Genomic DNA, 15,799 nt, shown 5'->3' with positions numbered 1-15,799 from the left:
GAGAGACGTACGCACGGATGGTCCATTACCTCTGCACAGACAGCATCTAAAGCTACCCAGGATGCTGTTGGGCTTGAGCTAGTATAACCACCATAATGTTTGTTTTCAAAGGCATTTTTATTTCTTACTTCGTAAAGCTATGTTTACAGCAATATTATATGATGAAATGTGTATAACAAGCCATCCGCAGAGTGCGTTGATTAGTTTAGATTTTTGGTTGATCAGTTGAGTGTTTATTTACCCTCACAATACTGTGGCCGTTATTTTTACAGTATACACGGTTTTATTTAATATCCTATTTTATTGGTTACATTATAATTATATAATATTACATCATAATTGTATATTAATATCATTTTATATATAAATCTGTATTAAAGTTATATTAAAATTAGTTTTTTACACTGTATGCGTGCATATGTATTAAATGTATATTATAACGTATTTATATTTGTTTTAAAATACACTGTTTAATTTAAGATCATATTTTGTTATTGTCAAATTACAATTTATATTTTGTAATATAATATTTAATGTAATTTAATACTAGATTTTTTTTTTTTTTACAGTTTATATATACACACACATAGATATACTAAATAAATGCTAAATTGTATAAAAATATTTAAAAACAAGATTTTGTCAAATAAAATCAGTAATGTTTTATTTTTTCACATTGTTGAGACAAAATGACGTTTCACTGACAATGTGATGTTCATTTGTGATATTACAGCTATCAAATGTCATAACTTTTGATGACACTTTTTTTTTTTTTTTTTTTTTTTTTTGCATGTTGCATTTTAGATTGGTGAAGATGATGACATCTGTAATCATTGACAATAGCAGATGGATGTTTTGTAATGTACAATATGCTCACATGTGTCTGGTGACAGAACAAGCCTCTCAGATTCCCTGTGTGAATGGTGTAATAGCTGACACAGTCACACTGAACACATGAAGGTCACTTCTCTCCACTCTCAGCTACAAAAGCCTCATCTGTTTTAATGCAGTGCTCTGAGCTTTAGTAAGAGCCAGCGCTCCCCTAGCAGTGCACCCTTCTCTCGTTCACACACTCTCTCTATTGTGTTTCTCTCTCTATTTTCTATTTTCTCCCTCTCCGTGTCCTTCTATCCTCTTAATCTCACCTGCACTGTATCTCTGAATTATTCTCTCAGTGCAAGAACTGTATCGAAGAAACAGGCCCAGTGTAGGGTTTCAGGTTTAAACGTGAAGGTGTTTCCTTACCAGCTCTGTATTCATTCACACAATGAACTGAGGAGCCTCTCTTGTTTCTCGGTAAGAAGAGTCCAGACAAGACCTTTGTTTTCCACTTCATCAGATGCAAGCATTTTTCTTTTTTACTCCTGTCCTCCTGGAACAAAGGCTGGAGAGCAGCCATCACATTGGGCTCAAATGGCTCTCTTAGACCGTCCTGTGCAAGCAAGGGGAAAATCACACCATGTCTTCAGGTTGCCTTTCTGGGAGCATTAAATACTTGGGACACTCTGTTTTTGGATGTCTTACAATTATAAATTTCATACATAAAGTAATATTTTAAATGTGGTGTAAATGTTTTTTGGACATGGTACCATGGATATACCACATATTTTTTTGGTGTTTTTATCACGTTTTTTTTTTTTTTTGCTGGTAATTTTTTTTTTTTATTGCACTATGGTTTGTAATGAAGCATCATGATATTACCATCTGGTACTATCACCAAACCAGCACACTTCCACAGTATCCAGCATTTTTTAAGTTTGTACTTTTTATTTATTTATTTATTTATTTATTTATTTATTTAATAGACTTACATGTATATATATCTCGAAGTATCAATGTATTGCCTTCTGATACTATTACTATGCCAAGTTACTGCCACAGTACTCAGAATTTTATTATTATTAAAGTTTTGCTCTAGGTGTAATTTCTGGGTGGGACATGTCCCCACCACTTTTTGAGAGGGTCGATTTTGCCTCCACCACTTTTTAAAACCTCTCGCTGCACGGATATACCTAATGCAAATGAAACGTATCCAGTTGACATTAATTTGTCTTAAATAAGAGGCGATCTGGCGCTGTAATTTGTTGTTTTTGAATTCATGCTGAGTGTTTGTTGCCAATGTTATCAGTGGCGAATGTTCTCTTTTGGCTCGTGCACAGACTTTACACAGACGAGTGCTTCAATGTATCGCTTAATGCCGATGCAGAGAGACTCTGTTCTTTCTGGTGAAATCACAAAACAAAATGTACACAAACATGTCCCTGCTTTTGATATATAATCATTGATTAACATCTTTGATTTTTAGAAAAAAAAAAAAAAAAACTATACACCGGCGGATTATAATCCGTAACCTCTGACACACTTGACAAAAGTTCTACCACCAGACCATTAGGGAATGCGAATACTGATTGCGGGTCCATGTGTTTATTCACTAACGTGAAGAAACCTGGGACTAACAATATATTGTATTATAGTAGATGTAAGAATGAAACTATTACTTTAAACATGTTCTATGTCGACACATTAAACTTAATGTACTATTGAAACTGATTTCTGGACATCATATTGCTGCTTTTTTTTTTTCTACAATTTTTATCGTACATATCTGATATAGCATTGTGTTACCCAACAAACACACTTTTTAAAACAAAGTTACGCGACTGTATGGTATATATCTCAAAGAATCTTAGTCTTATCATCTGATACTATCTCTACATTAGGGGACAGCTACAGTACCTTTTATTTTATTTGTAAAATATAAATAAAAGGCCTTTAATGACTTTTTAACCAAATTACTTGTTTGTTTAAAAAATAGTTAAAAAAAAAAGTGTTGTATGTATATTTGTTAAGTTTGCTTAGAGAGTGCCCTCAGCATAGGCATAAACAAGATGTGTAAGTGCTCCTCCGAGAGCCGTGAGACCTTGCAGTTGTTCCTGTGTGAGGAGGTGGGCCAAGGTGCCCTTTGTTGTATTGGGTTGTCACTTTGAACTCTACTTGCTCTCTGATGGAAGTGCCAGCGCAATTATGGACTCCATTTGCCATCATTCATTCTCATCTCCTAAAACCTTAATCCTATTTGTGCCTCATCATACTCTCCATTATATCAAGCTTAGCCTTGTTTACTCCACTTGGAGCAGGAACATGCATTTTTCTTTTTCTTTGTTGCGTTATAATGCTGAGATTTACTTATATAGAAGTTGCAAAAGCCTGCTATCATGTGTGGTTAATTATTTGTGTTCAGGGTTTGAAATTAACACCCGCCAACCCGCAAAATACGGGTAAAAATGCGGGTACCACTGTCAAATCACTTCCTGACATGTTATTATGTTTACTCACTTTGCTAAGGAAGTTCGTGTAAACCAAATTTACGCTGATTTAGTGCAAATACTGAACTCATGAGTCATCCTGATATATTAAATGCAGCATATTGCACAGAATCTGCTCATATCTGGCTTACTTGAACATGCATGTCACTATGCAACAAATAACGGCGTGCTTGTTCATTTGCATTTAAGCGAAAGCGAAGATTAAAAAGCATTTGGTTAACTGAAAAGACATTTATTTTCCAAGATATCCTACATTGTTTTAATGTTCTTTGCACTGTATTGATCTGTCCACCTATATATATATATATATATATATATATATATATATATATATATATATATATATATATATATATATATATATAATCAAATTTGGGTTTCATACATTTCTTATTCAAACTAAATCCTGTCATCCAGCCATCTCCTCCCTTCCTCTTTCATCCTCATCCTTTTCACCAAAAATGTATTTTAGGTGGACAGATCAATACAGTACAAAGAACATTAACAATGTAGGATATCTTGGAAAATAATCTCTTTTCAGTTAACCAAATGCTTTTTAATCTTCGCTTTTGCTTCAGTGCAAATGAACAAGCACGCCGTTATTTGTTGCATAGTGACGTGCATGTTATAAATAAATAAATAAATAAATAAAATATAAAATATAATATAAAATATAAAATATAATATATAATATAAAATATAATATAAAATAGAGAGAGAGAGATAGGTGAAGATGCTAGATGTGGAGGTCCTGGGCTGGTGTGGTTACATGTGGTCTACGGTTGTGAGGCCGGTTGGATGTACTGCCAAATTCTCTGAAACGCCTTTGGAGACAGCTTATGGTAGAGAAATGAACATTCATTTCACGTGCAACAGCTCTGGTGGACATTCCTGCAGTCAGCATGCCAATTGCACGCTCCCTCAAAACTTGCGACATCTGTGGCATTGTGCTGTGTGATAAAATTGCACATTTTAGAGTGGCCTTTTATTGTGGCCGGCCTAAGGCACACCTGTGCAATAATCATGCTGTCTAATCAGCATCTTGATATGCCACACCTGTGACAAAAGTGATGCGTTTATAGTTTTAAGTGTGTGTGTGTGTGTGTGTGTGTATGTATGTGTATATATATATGTATGTATGTATAGAGATGTGATGTAGGTAATCTGACTTATTTATTTGTTTTATTTTTTTGGCTAGTAAAAGTTCTGAATGGCCGGTAACTTAAAAATTTAGTAGCCAAATTGGCCGGTGAGTGAAAAAGTTATTTCGTTGAAAGTCATTTCAAACCCTGTTTGTGTTGTATGTTTCTCGTAATGTCAAGAAACTAAACTCTAACCAAGTGATAAACCATCTGAGATGCCCTAGTCTCAAAAACTGCACAAGTTTTGACTATCATTTTTGTCTTATTCTGAAGGGGTTCTTCCTGACCGTGTCCGTGGAGTCGATCCTGAAGGTAGCCAAACAGGCTTCTGAAAACAACAAGATCTTCTGCATGAATCTGTCGGCTCCATTCATCTGTGAGTTCTTCAAGGAGGCCCTGATGAAGGTTATGCCCTATGTGGACATCCTTTTTGGCAACGAGACGGTGAGTATCACATGACATGAGTGTATATATAAAAGAAGTTAGTTCCTCCTATCAGCCCACGTCATCATGTAACACTTATCATCTATTGTACAGTTCTTGCTGTGTGTTTGATGTGGTCAGTTCCCTGAGACGGGTCAGATGAGAGATTGCACATAGGTTTGAATGGACAAGTAACTCAAGTTTATTTATGTTTATTTAAAAAAAAAATTATTATACATGTAGAATAGTCATCTCACCTCAAATGCATTGCAATCCAGCACTGACTGTAGTCATTGTGAGAGTAACACCACTCAGATAGCCTGCAGACTGGGCCATAAACAGCTTCTTACCTCAGCATTTGAGACTAATGTTCTGAGTCATCGTGGTCTCAGATCCACGCTCTATTCTATACGTGTGGTTGGTACACATTACAGACTGGCAGTGTGGGTTTGATGTGTTTGACTTGTGCTGAGAGTCAGACCTGTCAAGTTAAAGCTCTATTTCTGAATATCTTAAGGGTAGGGATGGGTGATATGAACAAAGACTGGTGGTGTGAATAATTTTATTTCTCGATAAAGGTATTGGTATATACCTTAATATAGTTGTTTTTTGTTTGTTTGCTTTGTTTTTTGCACAGATGTTTTTTAATATTTGTATTTAGCATGGACCCATTAAATCTAGGGTAGGCAATTTCAGAACAGCTAGAAATAGCAAGCTAGCTTAGAAAGCTTAAGATCCCAACCTCCCTTCACGCCTCCTCCAAAACACATGATCCCAGCACAGTCAGAGCAGAGTCTGCAAAGCGTCACGAGAGATGGCGTTAAATTAGCTCATGTTTCAAAGCACATAATATTGCAATAATAATGAACGTAAACAACTTGGCGAGCTCTGACTTGTACCATCTGACTGCTGCAGATTCATTTCTCTGTTGATAATGTTGCCATAGAAATGCATAAATCAGAGTCTGTGGAGGTGAACAACTCTGACTAGAGCGTCACAGGTTGCCATCTCATAATTACGGTATTACGACATGGAGTGAACACAGCATAAGCTTGTTGTTTTGGTTCAGAAAGAACTAAAAGGTGGCTGCAGTTTGTTTGCCGTGCTCAGTGATTGTCTGTCTACAACTCTGCATATCCTCATGGAACGTGCTGATGATGTGTGATTTCTATGCAAGCAGGGCACGTGGAGGTATGGAAATTCAGACCGAATCCAACGATTGAATGGACATTTTTTGGTCCTGAGCCTTCCACAGAAAAATAAATAGAAAACATTTCATTTATTTGTAATAATATTTCTCAATTTTATTTCTTTTTAATATAAATAAGATATATATATATATATATATATATATATATATATAATTTTTTTTTTTATATTAAATAAATCTGACTTCAAAGTTTTAAATAGTTGTGTACAAAAGGTACTTTCTTAATTGATTAGTTGTCTTTATTCAGAACTTGATTGACACCAAAGAAAAAGATAAAATAATAATAATAAAGCTTCACGTTATGTAGCACTTAATGACAATTAAAGACACAAAAAGAAATTCTGCACCACTCGCTGAATTAAGAATGCACAAAATGAATTCATGTGGCACATCTCTGTATTATGATTGAATGAATCACATTCAGAACTGTTCTAAAATAGCCAATACACTGTACACACAACAGTTGAATATATATTAACGCATGAAGTTGTAACATTAAACTGCAAACATAACTTAAGTTTCTCATTTTTAGACATGTTTAGCATTGTATTTTCATGTTTCTTTGCTGCTGTCATGTTTAAATTACATAAGCGGTCCTGCTCAGTACACACTGATAGCTGCATAAATATGTCTACCGGGATATAAAAAATCTTGACCAATTTCTAGTGTTGCATGTTATATATCCTCAATGCCCCTTATATACTGTTTCTGGTCATATTCAGATTCTCTTTACCCAAACTATTAATAGAGCTGCTGTAGTTCCTCTTAAACTGACAGCCACAGTTTTGCTTTTTCTCAGGCTAATTAAATAGTGTATATGTGGCGAGTAGCTGCAGTCTTTGTTGGGCGGTATTAATGCGTGTTAGTCTTTATGTATGCTTAGCTCTCTGTTGGTTGGTATGAAGTGTTTTGGCAGCTGGAGCTTGTCTGAATGCGTGTGTGTGGGCGGGATCTAACACAGACAGGCAGGCCTTTATCTGTGCTGACAGGGTAGGCGCAGCGAGAGACGTCCAGGCCCTGCAACAGCCTCACGCCCCCTTAACTGGCACACACTGAGTGTGTAATATCCAGGGAACGGCGTTGGTCTAATTGAGTCCTTCCCTGCTCCCCTCCTGCCTGCCTGCATGACATGAACCAGAGAACGTGAAACATTTCAGGAAATGTAATGGCCTCCAGTTAATTAAGTGAGAGCCGTGCAGTAAGAGCCAAAACCAGATGGCGCTGAATTTATGCTCGCCGAAATCGACGCACACAGCGGCGCGTACACAAACACATGCGTAATCTCAAACAATTTGCCCTCCGTTTGCCACATACATGATAAAATTCAACAATGTGAATTGTCTGTGTCATTACAGATGAATTTGTTGAGCAGAAGGCTCAGACAATGTAGATAAATGGCATGATTAATTGGAACAGAATGAATAACCCTGACTGATGTTGTATAAGCAGTGATTAACTCGCGCTCAGAGCTCAGATTGTTTTAAATAACAGGGGAGTTAAAGCCATGATTGCTGGGAGGTTACGAAATGATTGAAATCGCTCCACTGCTGCTTATGGGAGAGAGAGGAGGAGAATCAAGGAAGGAGGAAGACAAGAACTTGGAAGAGTTGACTTATTGTGAGGATCTACCCAAAGGCCTTCTGCCTAGCGCTGTCTTTTGAATAATATTATTCATGTCTCAAAAGACACAAGAAAATTGGAATCTTTTAACATGCCCGAGAACAAATGATCTTGGACTTTACATCAGAAGCTTTTTTGTTTCCCTATGTGTGGCGTGTGAATGATTCTTATAAAACAGTCAGTTCCAGTCCTCCAATTTGATTGGCTGAGTGGCGTTCTAGCACTAATATTCAGTCGAACAGCACTGGGATGTTTCACTGTTTGTATCACTCCTCATGTCATTGTTTGCATGTTGTTTTTGGCTTTTCATTAGGGATGTAGGATATGTCAGTACCATATCAGTTATTGGATAATATTAGTTTATTTATTTATAAATGAACAGTATCAACCATAATAGGATATTTGATTGATATTTCTTTCTATCATTTTTTACATTTGTTACTTTTACAGTCATCATGCTTACTTAAAATGAACACTAATAATTAATGACACTGTTAAATGTAAATTTTAGCAAATTTTTTTAAATATACATTTTTACACTGTGCATTTTAATGGTGTAAAGTCTAAATTCACGTCTAGCATTTAAATGATTGAATTTTAGTTAGTGTTTGTTTGTGTATTTTTATTTTTTTTATTGATGATCATAAGTGTTTCGGTTTTTACCACATGTAACTTTTTTTTTATAGTATAGAATTTTAACTTTTCTAGAATTTTAATATAGGTGCATCCCTAATTTTCGTTGGCTGAATTGCCCACATTGTATCTAAAATGTAAGTTACTCAAATACTAACTTTTATTAGCTAGGTCATCAGAATTCCAAAAATATTTTTGGGATTACATCATTTGGCTAATGTGATTTATACAAAAAATAAAACTGCAGCAACTAACTCATATTTCCATATTTAAGTAAAGTAAATCCATTCCACAGATTTTCTGCCATAACCAGGACAGAAAGTGCAGAAAACATCCATATTCTGTCTGGGCCTAATTATGACTATGTCTAGTGCTCTACATCTAGACTCATACGCTGACAGTAACCACTGTGCTTGCTTTGTGGAAGGATACGTGAGTGTTTGCATAACTACAGTAATATTTTCTTGTGCTCGAGTGTTTGTCCTCCTCCACTGATTGCGTGTAGGTGACGGACAGTTCATGCAGGAAGCCCGAGGCAATGAGGGATATGCCAGACATTGGACCCCCCCATCTCCCAGCTGATTCAGACAGCTGCACGCACACACACTCACAAACATTGAGAGACAGATGTCAAGTTCTAAAAAATCCTGTAGACAATCAAACACGGATATTTCCAGAGCTCTGAGCCGTGGCAGGCCCCCTCTGAGATGCTTAGATGTCTTCCTGAGACATTTGGTGATGTTTTACATGGTTTGCAAAAAAATGTTTTAAAGTAGTTTGGAAGCAGCTGTCTGAATTCCGAGCAGAAGGAAAGAGGGACAGGGAGAGAGAGAGAGAAGTAAGGTGAGGTAATTAAAACAGTGCTTGAGCTGGATGCTGTCAGGGAGACTCACACGATGCACACTCTACACGAGTGCTTTACTGCATCACTCACTGCACTCAATTAAAGCCGTCTGTCTGCTCTCAACCCCTATAGAATGACCTGTGAGACAGAGACAGTTAGGAGCGTTAGGACAAGTGATTTGCTCTCAGGGAGCAAGAGACGTTAGCAAAAATCCTAGCCAAGGTTCCCAAGTTTATTTATTTATTTATTTATTTATTTTCATGTTTGGGTTTGGATGATACTTGAAAAAGCATGTAATAAGGGTTCCCTATGGTAATGGAAAACTCATCTAATTGTTTTATTTGTAGTATTGAATTATTGTACTACTATTTGTAGTATTAATATACTATATTATTATATATTATATTAAATACTATATTATTATACTATATTATTATATTACTATTCATATTTTCCAGCCCTGAGAAAGTTGTGGAAGTTAATCAATTCTTATAAATCATGGAACAGTAGTGAAAATGTATGTATTAAACGTGTATTTTCTAATAATGCTTAATTAGGGAGTTGCTCAGTGTATAAAGAAGTTTTAAAAAAACAATATTTTTGATACAATTCACAAACAACCAAAAAGGTAATGGAAATGAATAGCTTATATTTAAAAAAAAAAAAAAAAAAAAAAGAATGAGCTATATCACTTGGATGCAGATGATTTTGGTTTATTATTATTATAAACTGTAGTGTACCTTTTTTATATATGTACATACATACATACATACATACATACACACACACACACACACACACACACACACACATATATATATATATATACATACGTACATATATATATATATATATATATATATACATATACATACGTACATATATATATATATATATATATATATATATATATATATGTACATACGTACAGTGCTATGCATAAGTTTAGACACCCATGCTAAAGTTGACTAAAAAGAAGAATAAAAAATCATCTTTTGGAAATTGAACTTAATGCCTTAATTAAAAAAATTAGGAAAAATCCAACCTTTAAGGACACCAATTTTCTTTGTGAATGAATAATGTATCGTAAATAAATAAATGTTCTTCCTTAAAATACAGGGTGCATAAGTGAGTACACCCCTATGTTAAATTCCCATAGAGGCAGGCAGATTTTTATTTTTAAGTATTTTTTTATTTTTATTTTTTAGGATACTATGCATCCTGATAAAGTTCCCTTGGCCTTTGGAATTAAAATAGCCCCACATCATCACATAGCCTTCACCATACCTAGAGATTGGCATGGTTTTATTTCAGTTAGCCTAATAGCTAGTTTGATTTGCATTGAGAGATGATCTTATGGAAAGTACCCCATGCCAATCTCTAGGTATGGTGAATGCTATGTGATGATGTGGGGCTATTTTAATTCCAAAGGCCAAGGGAACTTTATCAGGATGCATAGTATCCTAAAAAAACTCATAGTATCCAAACTTATGCACCCTGTATTTTAAGGAAGAACATTTATTTATTTACGATACATTATTCATTCACAAAGAAAATTGGTGTCCTTAAAGGTTGGATTTTTCCTATTTTTTTAATTAAGGCATTAAGTTCAGTTTCCAAAAGATGATTTTTTTATTCCTCTTTTTAGTCAACTTTAGTATGGGTGTCTAAACTTATGCATAGCACTGTATATGTATGTGTGTATATATATATATATATATATATATATATATATATATATATATATATATATATATATATATATATATATATATTTATATATATATATATATATATATTTATTTATATATATGTGTGTGTGTGTATATATATATGTATGTGTGTATATATATATATATATATATATATATATATATATATATATATGTGTGTGTGTATATATATGTGTGTGTGTGTGTGTGTATATATATATATATATATATATGTATGTGTGTATATATATATATATATATATATATATATATACATACACACATATACATACATATATATATATATATATATATATGTATATGTATATATATATATATATATATATATGTATATGTATGTGTATATATATATATATGTATATATATATATATATATATATATATATATATATATATATATATATATATATATATATGTATATATATATATATGTATATGTAAATGTATCAAATGTATATGTGTGTGTGTATGTATGCATGCATTGTTCTTGTTGTTTTATTATTTATTACATTTTAAAAATATATACATCAAAAACCCCATAAATTATTGTTTTGTGTGCTCTTTACAGAAACACATACTTCTATAGATTTATAGTCCACTCTAGTCCATTTTTATTTCTCAGGGATGATAATTGTGGGCTTGAATGTGTCACTGCAGGATCAGATTGGGTCACAATAGGGAAGTTCAGCTAACAACTATAATCGGAGGACTCAGGAGGCTTTCCCCAGAATATCCCTCACATTGAGCCACAGAGGCCATTTTCAGCTTGATGGGGAGTTCCATAACACAGATTTGAGGGTGAGAGTGAACCCGGGCTGGCACTGACTTTAATAGATACAGCGGCAGAGGCGCCTGGCTCTCTTTAGAGACGCAGAGTGATGATGGATGGAAGAGACGGTATTGTGTTGAGGGCCGATCAATAGCTGCCACCGAGCTCAGTGTATTTCTGTCACTGTGGAGTTGAGTGTAGGATGTCAGCTGGTTGTTGCCAGGATGATTTGGGAAAGTTTAACACCAGCCTGTTCTGACGCCCCACACATCAGTCATTTTGGTTAACAGAAGGGTTTCACGGTCATTTCTGCCACACACAGTGACTCTCTCTCTCTCTCTCTCTCTCTCTCTCTCTCTCTCTCTCTCTCACACACACACACACACACACACACACACACACACACACACACACACACACACACACACACACACATCTGTGCATGTATGTTTCATATTGATTCTCTCCTTTATGGAGTAGTTATGTTGTCTGCTGTGAAGTACCTCTCATTAGTGACTATACAATTATCACACACCGTTTAATTCAAATGACACCATTATACAAGGCTCTACAATGATAAATAGCCTACTGCGTATAAACTATTACAATAATAATAATAATAATAATTTAGAAATATTAAATACATTAAAAATATCCCCTTGTCATGGCTTAGGGGGTTCTAGATGTGCTTTATGTTACCAGCTTAACCATGGTAAAATCACTGTAATATATGGCCACTCATGGCTTATTGCTTTAAAAAAAAAATCTAAAGTAAATAGAAAAAAGAAAAAAAGAGTAAGGTGGCCAGTGGTACATGATGATAATAATTCACTTTTTTTTTTTTTTTTTTTTATATATATCCTTTAAAAAGTCTGTTGGTAGATTTTGAATAGATGTATGTCTGTTAATCAGCTAATGGCAATAATCTCAAATTGACCAACAGTTGGCCGATAAATTTGTTTTTTTCTGATTTAAGTTTTTACTCCTTTCGAATGCTTGTAGAAGTAAACCATGGCCAAAAGAAAAGTTCCTTGCTTTTCCATGACTAAGTATTAAAGGAATTTTTGTGTGACCTGTCCCTTGAAGTAATAGTCATGATGTAAGAATAGCAATGATTTATGATGTAACTTGTCAGAATTTAGCACAAAATGTTGTTTTTGAGCTGTTTTAGCTCCTCCAGTAGGTTTTATTGTCCTGTTTGTGGATGTTCCCCCAAGGATGACTGCATTGAACAAGCACTGTTGACTCATCTGAAGCAGCACGTCATTCTTCATCTGTATTTGTGTGTGTCAGACCAGTCTGTAACTCTGTCGTCCTGCTGATGAATGTGTGTGTGTACGGTCTCTATATTTATTGTTAGCCTGTATTAATCATGCAAGAGCTTGAGCTACTGTCAGAGTCCCACAACCTTGTTTACATGCTAACTTGCATTCCTGCAATGAAGCACGGACAATGGCAGTCTTTGAAAGTGATCGGAACGTACTTGGATTGCGTTAATAAGGCAGTCATTGAGGGACATGTCATGTGCTCTGGACGGGGGTGTTTTCGTTTTTTTGTTGTTGTTGTTGTTGTTTCTCCACCTCTTTAACAGACCATGCGTACAGGCCAGGAGAGACGGCAGTCAGCACTCATGATTCTGGTAATGATATCATTACAGCTAGTGATTGCTTCTCATGCATTGTTTAGCAGAGACATGTTTGAAGTGCTCAGCAGAGATCTCAGGCAGATCTTTCTCAGCTTGCAAGCTGAATCAAAAGGCGGAAAGCAGATCAAGAGCAGGAGAGCAGGAGACTTTGCCAGAAAGAAGAAAGTTAAATTAACATCCTAAAATGACAGCATGTTAAAATAATAATAATAATTCTAACACACTCCTTTCTTACCCATATACAGTACAGTGGCCCCAAATCATATTTGGACCCTTACAAATGTCTGAATGTTATTGCATTACATAATTTTTGAATGCATTTTGATATTTTTTAAAAAGTAATACAGATTGGTTTGATATTTTGTTATATAGTAAACTTAAAGGGATACTTCACAGTTTTTTCATATTAAACTATGTTATTCCCTTAACTAAGACGAGTTGATACATACCTCTCTCGTCTCAGTGCGTGCACTCAATCGCTCTGGCGCGCGGCGACACTTTGATAGCACTTAGCTTAGCCCAGTTCATTCATTAGGGTCCAAACAGAGATGAAGCTAGAAGCGACCAAAGACCTCCACGGTTTCGCAATTTAAATTCAGTTACACGAGTAGTTACACGACCAAGTATGGTGACACAAAATAAAACGTGGCGCTTTTCTAAGCGGGTAAAAAAGGATAACTATAATGTATGGCGGAATAGCACTTGGGAGCACTTCGACTCGGCGCAGTAAAAAGTCACTCCTGAAAAATCACTTCTGTCATTAGAACCAACGTGACTTTTTACTGCGCCGAGTATATAGTTATCCTTTTTACCCGCTTAGAAAAGCGCCACGTTTTATTTTGTGTCACCATACTTGGTGCGCGCCGCGCGCCAGAGCGATTGAGTGCACGCACTGAGACGAGAGAGGTATGTATCAACTTGTCTTAGTTAAGGGAATAACATAGTTTAATATGAAAAAACGGTGAAGTATCCCTTTAAAGACATTTGTACATTTATAATTGTGGTTTAAAATACTTTTTTTCGGGGGAGGGCACTGAATGGGCCAGATGGGATGTTTTGATGATCTTGTTATTACAGTATGGCTGCAGTGTGTTTTTTTATTTTTTTATGATGTACCCTCTGGATTGTTAGCGGATGTGAACCACAGGAAAAGCAGGCCCGGTCCATACCCCCCCTCCCCCGCTCTGCCTCTGCAGTCTGCAGTCCACCTGGACACCCGCCATCTGCAGCCACATCAACATCCATCATCCCGCACGCTCTAAACAGCATCAACACACGGTCACGTCCAGCAAACCAGAACACATCTCAAGCGCGAATTACAGAACACGCCCGTAGCATTTCTCAACCTCTCAGATCTCTGTGGTATCTAGGGCTGGTCCGAATACCATTTTTTTGAGCTTCGAAGCTTCGGTAGTAATGAACATCAAATATTCGAAGCTTCGGAGAGAGGGGGCTGAACATATTCTCTCTAAAGGCAGTATTCTCTATGTGTCTGTCTGTCCATTTGCATTTTGATTATTTCGAGAACCGTTCATCCAATCGACTTCACAAGGGAGTGCAGTCGCATTTGGTGCAATATAGATAGACACGCGAGACGCGACACGTTCAGAATTAATAAACTTTTAATAAACTACAGAACAACGCGAGTGGGAAGCGGCGCGCCTCACACAGGCAGGGCTTATATGCTCCGAGAACGGACAATGCACTAGTGATATTAAACACATCTTCCCCATGAACAACACAAAGTAAATACACTCGCACGTAACACACACACACAGGTCTGTTAACTTAAGCAATACTTTTAATAAGGTAGTCTAATGTTTTTCTGACTAACAAATTACTGACACAGTAAAGGGTAAATTTAAATAAAGAAAAACGAAATTAAAAACGAGATTAATTTAGACTGATAATAACGGGTAAAAAGCTTAATACATTTTGTTTCTATTATTCTATTTTCCACAATGTCAAAGCAATGCAGCTTAACCCAAAATACAAGCTCAGGCATGCACTTCTGTCCATACAAACTCCGCTGTTCTGCGCTCTAGCCAGAGAATACTCCCGTTGCAGGAACACTTTAGTAGGCCAAGAAGAAGCATATATTTATTAAATATAACGAGGTTGGGTTGCTTCAACTGTCCATCCTATTAAAAATGGCTAGGCTATATAAAATAATTGTAAAAAAAGAGTATTGTATTTCTTCAGATTTTATAGTGAACATATTCAGGCGCGAATGAGAACCGTTTCGAGGGGGATGCCAGGTGTGCAAAAACAAAAACGAATATTCGGATGTCAAATTTTCAAATCGAATACCAACCCACCGAACGAATATTCGAATATTTGACTATTCGGGTCCAGCCCTAGTGGTATCTAAAATGAAGCATCATATACCCAAGTGTGAGTGCTGTACAGAGTGCTGTACTCAATAAGAAGTTTTTTTCTTGCAGACCTGGTCA

At 35.6% G+C, this 15,799-nt stretch overlaps 1 protein-coding gene across 2 annotated transcripts in view; it reads left to right on the top strand.

Annotated features, from left to right (window-relative positions):
- adka (adenosine kinase a) overlaps nucleotides 1–15,799 on the top strand; it is a 164,095-nt gene that overhangs the window by 117,078 nt on the left and 31,218 nt on the right. For both annotated transcript variants that reach the window (XM_084391105.1, XM_084391106.1), the window contains exon 7: nucleotides 4,742–4,912. In XM_084391105.1, coding sequence (XP_084247231.1) covers nucleotides 4,742–4,912 — 171 coding nt within the window. The remainder of the gene's footprint in view (nucleotides 1–4,741; nucleotides 4,913–15,799) is intronic.

This window comes from Rutilus rutilus (genome assembly GCF_951802725.1).
Source record: "Rutilus rutilus genome assembly, chromosome: 20".
Lineage (NCBI taxonomy): Eukaryota > Metazoa > Chordata > Actinopteri > Cypriniformes > Leuciscidae > Rutilus > Rutilus rutilus.
The sequence above is the reverse complement of the archived record's forward strand: the minus strand, read 5'-3'. Positions and strand labels throughout refer to the sequence as shown.